Raw genomic sequence first — 4,946 nt, 5'->3', positions numbered from 1 at the left:
ACAGCTTGGGCTGGTGCAGCAGAGGCAGAGGGGGTAGCAGCAGAGCTCTTTGGGGGCTTTTTGGCTGCAGCGGGGGCAGCTGGAGCTGCAGGACTTGGTGGAGCTGCTGCAGCAGAGGGAGAGGATGTGGCAGCAGCAGAGCTCTTTGGGGACTTCTTGCCTGCAGGGGATGCAGCTGGAGCTGCCAGCACAGGTGTGACAAGTGGGGAGCTGGCAGGGGCAGAGGGGGCAGCAGCTGGGCTCCCAGGAGCTGCTTTGGCTGTAGAGGGGGCAGCTGGAGGAGCTGCAGGAGCTTGTGCAGCAGTAACAGGGCTCTGGGAAGTCACTTTGTTGGCAGCAGGGGCAGCTGCAGCTTGGGGAGCTGCAGGAACTGCAGCAGCAGGGACGGAGGGCGCATTGACTGGGCTCTGGGGAGCTGCTTTGGTGGCAGGAGGGGCAGCTGCAGGAGCTGGAGTGACAGAACCAGGGCTCTTGGGAGCTGCTTTGGTGGCAGCAGGGGCAGCTGTAGGAGCTGGAGTGGCAGCACCAGGACTCTTGGGAGCCGCTTTGTTGGCAGCAGGGGCAGCTGGAGCTGGTGCAGCTGCAGGAACCACAGCAGCAGGAACAGAGGGGCTACTGACAGGGCTCTGGGGGGCTGCTTTGGTGGCAGCGGGGGCAGTTGGATTTGTGGAATCTGCAGGAACCACAGCAGCAGGAACAGAGGGGGCAGCAGCAGGACTCTGGGGAGCTGCTTTGGTGGCAGTAGGGGCAGCTGTAGGAGCTGGAGTGGCAGCACCAGGGCTCTGGGGAGCCGCTTTGTTGGCAGCAGGGGCAGCTGGAGCTGGTGCAGCTGCAGGAATCACAGCAGCAGGAAGAGAGGGGCAGCAGCAGGGCTCTGGGGAGCTGCTTTGGTGGCAGCAGCCGTAGGAGCTGGAGTGGCAGCAGCAGGGCTCTGGGGAGCTGTTTCGTTGGCAGCGAGGGCAGCTGGAGCTGGGGCAGCTGCAGAAACCACAGCAGCATGGGCAGACGGGCTGGTGACTGGGCTCTGGGGTGCTGCTTTGGTGGCAGCAGGAGGAACCACAGGAGCTGGTGCAGCAGGGGCAGAGGGAGTCAGTGGAGCAGGTACCGGGCTCTGGGGCGCTCCTTTGGCCGCAGGAGGGGTGGCTGGAGCTGCCATCTCTGGTGTGACAGGAAGGGGACTGGCAGGAGCAGCAGTCACAGCAGCTGGCAGTGAGACAGGGATCACTGGAGCTGCTTTAACTGGAGCTGCTGCTGCTGGTGGCAGCCCTGAGGGGGACAAGGCAGCTGCTGGAGATGGGCTGAGCAGGACGGGGGCTGTCACGGGAATCGGGCTCCCAGGGGGTGGCCTGGCCACAGAATGGGGAACTGCAGGGGTGCCAGGGGCTGCCAGGGCAGGGCCCACAGGACAGGTCAGGGTCCCAGGAGGAGCAGCTGGAGCCAGCGGACAAATGGGAGTACCAGACACAGGGCCCCGCAGGGGAGCAGCAGTGGTGCAGGGGACTGTGCCACCTGGCAGCAGAGGGGCCAGCGCCATGGGGGCAGACAGGAAGATGGGTGGAGAGATGGTGGCTGCCAGGGCTGGGCTCAGCGGGGCAGCTGGAGGGGGCAGAGGTGCAGCAGGGTGCACTGGCATCGCAGGGGGGCTCCGGGGAAGAGCTGTGGCACCTGCAGGGGCTGCTGCTGGGGGAGGTGCCAGAGGCAGAGCAGCTGGGGCTGCCCCGGGGCTCTTGGGAGGTGCAGGGTGAGGGGCTGATTCTGTGGCTCCGGTGGGGCTGGGAGGAGTAGAGACTTTCAGAGGAGGCGTAAGAGCAGCTGGGAGACAGCCAGGACTCGCTGGAGATGGGGGGGCTGCTGGGGGGCTGCCTGTCCTGCAGCAGGAAGAGCAGCCAGAACTGGAGACGCTGGGACTGGGAGTCCTGCAGACGCTGGGCTGACTGGGACAGCAGCAGGCCCTGGAGAACCTTGGGCAGCAAAACCAGTTGGGGATGGTGGAACTGGAGCTGGAGGTGGGGAAGAAGTAACTGGGAGGGGCAGAGCTGGGGCAGAGGGCTGGGGAGGGGCAGAAAAGACAGGAATTGCTGCAGCTGGGACCACGGCAGGGGAGAGAGGGGCTGGGGGCACGGCTGGGGCAGAGCTGGGCGGCTCCGTGGGAACAGCCTGGGCAGCTGGGCCCAGGGCTGGAGTCAGAGAATGAGCAGCAGGAAGAACAGCTGAAGGAAAGAAACAAAGTGAACCCATGAGAAAAAAGGAGAAAACAAGGGCAGCACAGGAAGAAACACACGCACGCCCACAACAGCCTGTCGTCTGTCTTCTGGCCCTGGGCTCCCCACATCTCCAGCCCCCAGGACGGGGGCTCTGGGGAGAAGCCCAGTGCACAATACCCAGAGGGCTCTCAGGGATCCCACCCTGGGCTCCAGCACACTGCCCAGCACTGGGAAGCGGCCCCTGGCTCAGGGATGACACAGACTGAACTGGAGAGCAGCAGGCAGCCAGCCTCCCCCAACAGCCTCCCCAGGAGCAGCAGGTGGAAGTCTGCCTGGCTCCTCTCAGCAAGGACAGGGCCAGGACCCAGAGTTCTCCCTCTGCACACCAGAAGGGTTAATGCAACTACAGACATCCAGAACAGCACGCTGTGGTTAATGTGACACACGGGTGTTACTGAGGAGCTCTGAGTACCTGGCGCTGCGGCAGGAGAAGTGGCAGCAGGGGCTGCAGGAGGGAGGGCAGCTGGAACTGAACGGTGAGAAGGACAGATTGTTACGGCATGTCGGGAGCGCTCACCGTCCCGTCCCATGCAGCAGGCCCACAGAGCCCTCCAGCTGGGCCGTTCCCAACGCCTGACACAGAACCAAAGGAGCCCCGGGCAGGGGAGAGGCAGTGTGAGAGCCCACGGCAGCAGCACTGATCAGACCAGCACAACAAGCGCCACCAGTCAGGAGAGCAGAACCAGCTCCGAGGGCAGCACACCCCTGCACACCCACTGTGACATGGAGACAGGACGGGGCATGTGGCCAGGCCTCCTGCCAAGGGCTCAGCGTCCCAGCCCAGATCACTGAGCTGCAGCCATGTGACGGGAGCAGATTTCCTCCCTTTTCCCTTCTGAGAAAAGTCAGCACCTTCTGGGTGCTGACTCTTGCCTGCTGTCCTGCAGAAAGAAGCCACTTCACATGGATCACCCACAGGAGGGCTCTATCTTTCCCAAATCAAGACTAAAGCCAGTCAGGTACTCCACGCCTCACCTCTCCGTTGTCCAGAGCAGCAACACACACAGGGAAGACTCACAGCAGCTTCATCTTCAGGCGGGCTCACTTTTTCTTCCCCAAGAACCACGGCTCAGAAGATGTTCCTAACGCCCTGCTGACCCCATGCTATTCCAAAATGCAGGGCAGCAAAGGAGCCTGCAGCTGCTCTGCTGGATGCTCCAGCCACCGGCCAGGACAGCCAGCATTAACCAGGACACTTCAGCTCTGGGGGAAGCCATAAACACTTCAAAAAGGAGCAGTGCGTCCTGCCAAGAGCGAGCTGGCCTCTGGCCCCGTACTGAACAAGCAGAAAGGACAACTCTGCTCTCTTAAGAAAAGCTCTGTCCAGCCCTCTCTGTTCCTTCACCCACACACACCAGAGAGCACGGTGTGAGGCCTCCCTGTAATCAGCTCCCAGATAACCCCTCCTTCTCCAGCAGCCATTTCCACAAACAAATGTGGAGCGGGGGACTCTTGCAAACCATGTGTAATTTGTTAAGGGATGTTTACAATAAATAGACTGCAAAGCCTCTTGTGACCAGGCCACTTGCATGCTGAAGGCTGGAGCCCTGCCCTGCACAGAGACCTCTGTGCTGAGCATCACAAACTTCCCACACACCAGCTACCCTCCGAAACACGAGATGAAAGCCAGAGGAAGCCACTGAAGATTCCCACCCTGCACCAGGGCCCTCCAAAGCCTGGCTTCCTGCCTGGCCTGGCCCCAGGGGGGCTGGCTCAGCGCACACAGGATGACCACGACAGTCCTTGTGCTCACCCTTCCACCTCCACAACAACCAAGAGGGGTCCACCAGCCCTGCTCTGCCTCACCACCCCACGCCACCCCCCAGGGCAGAGGACAGCACCGTCACAGCTGAGCCTGGGATCAACTTCTCCCAAGCTCCACGACGCTGTGAGAGACTTGAGAGCAGCACGGCACCGACAGAAGGTGACCCAGTGAAGCACAGTGCCCCAGGAGAGGCCCCATGGACACAAGCCTCTGGCAGGCAACCGAGCCGCAGGAATCCCAGCTATGCCTGACGGGGAATAGAGCAGCTGCCCCCAGACAGAGCCACACAGCTGTCACAAAGCAGCCGTCACTTCAACCTGCTCCAAGAACCAGGAGGCCACTGCCTGGCAATGAATAAACCCTGCCAGCAGCCTCTGACTGTTCAGGCTGCCCCAGCTCCTCCTGCAGTCCCACCTCTCCCACACCCTTGGTCACATCAACTGTTTGCCCATCACGCACTGCACGCTCTTCCCATGTGCGTTTTCATGCCACAGTGTAGATGATGTAACACCTCCCTGAGTGCAGAGACAAAAAACATAACTTCGGTGACAAAAGCTTCCTCTGGAAGTAACCCCTGCCTTTAAAGATGTTACACCAGGCACACGGGCGCAGAGCACACGCAGAGTTTTAGCCGGGCACCGTGAGCAGCGCAGCGATACAAGGGCAGACGTCAGGTGCCCCTGTTACAACCCAGGGCCGCCAACTCTGCTGAGCCCGGCTGGCCGAGGGCTGGGCTGGGACTGAGTGAACCCTAGGGCAGCACGGAGCCTGCAGCGCTGCCCTCAGCCACCCACTGCTGCTTCCCCCGCCATGGGCTCACGGCCCAGCTGTTCCCCCAGCGCCGGTCCGGGCCCCCGGCTCACCTGTCTCGGCCTGTGGCTGCGGGAGCTCCTGCTCTGTGGCCGGGACGGTTTCTG

The 4,946-nt window shown here is 62.3% G+C and overlaps 1 protein-coding gene across 1 annotated transcript; it reads right to left on the bottom strand.

The window, feature by feature from the left end:
- Positions 1-747: 747 nt before the first annotated feature.
- On the bottom strand, positions 748-4,945 carry LOC109366937 (vegetative cell wall protein gp1-like; the record flags this gene model as incomplete). The annotated part of the gene is made up of 3 exons (XM_019614397.2): positions 748-2,210; positions 2,677-2,733; positions 4,893-4,945. Coding segments are annotated over 3 exons (1,482 nt in total), but the record flags the coding sequence as incomplete, so codon positions are not given.
- Position 4,946: the final 1 nt, after the last annotated feature.

The sequence above is a fragment of the Meleagris gallopavo genome, chromosome 3 (assembly GCF_000146605.3).
Source record: "Meleagris gallopavo isolate NT-WF06-2002-E0010 breed Aviagen turkey brand Nicholas breeding stock chromosome 3, Turkey_5.1, whole genome shotgun sequence".
In the NCBI taxonomy this organism is placed as follows: Eukaryota; Metazoa; Chordata; class Aves; order Galliformes; family Phasianidae; genus Meleagris; species Meleagris gallopavo.
The sequence above is the reverse complement of the archived record's forward strand: the minus strand, read 5'-3'. Positions and strand labels throughout refer to the sequence as shown.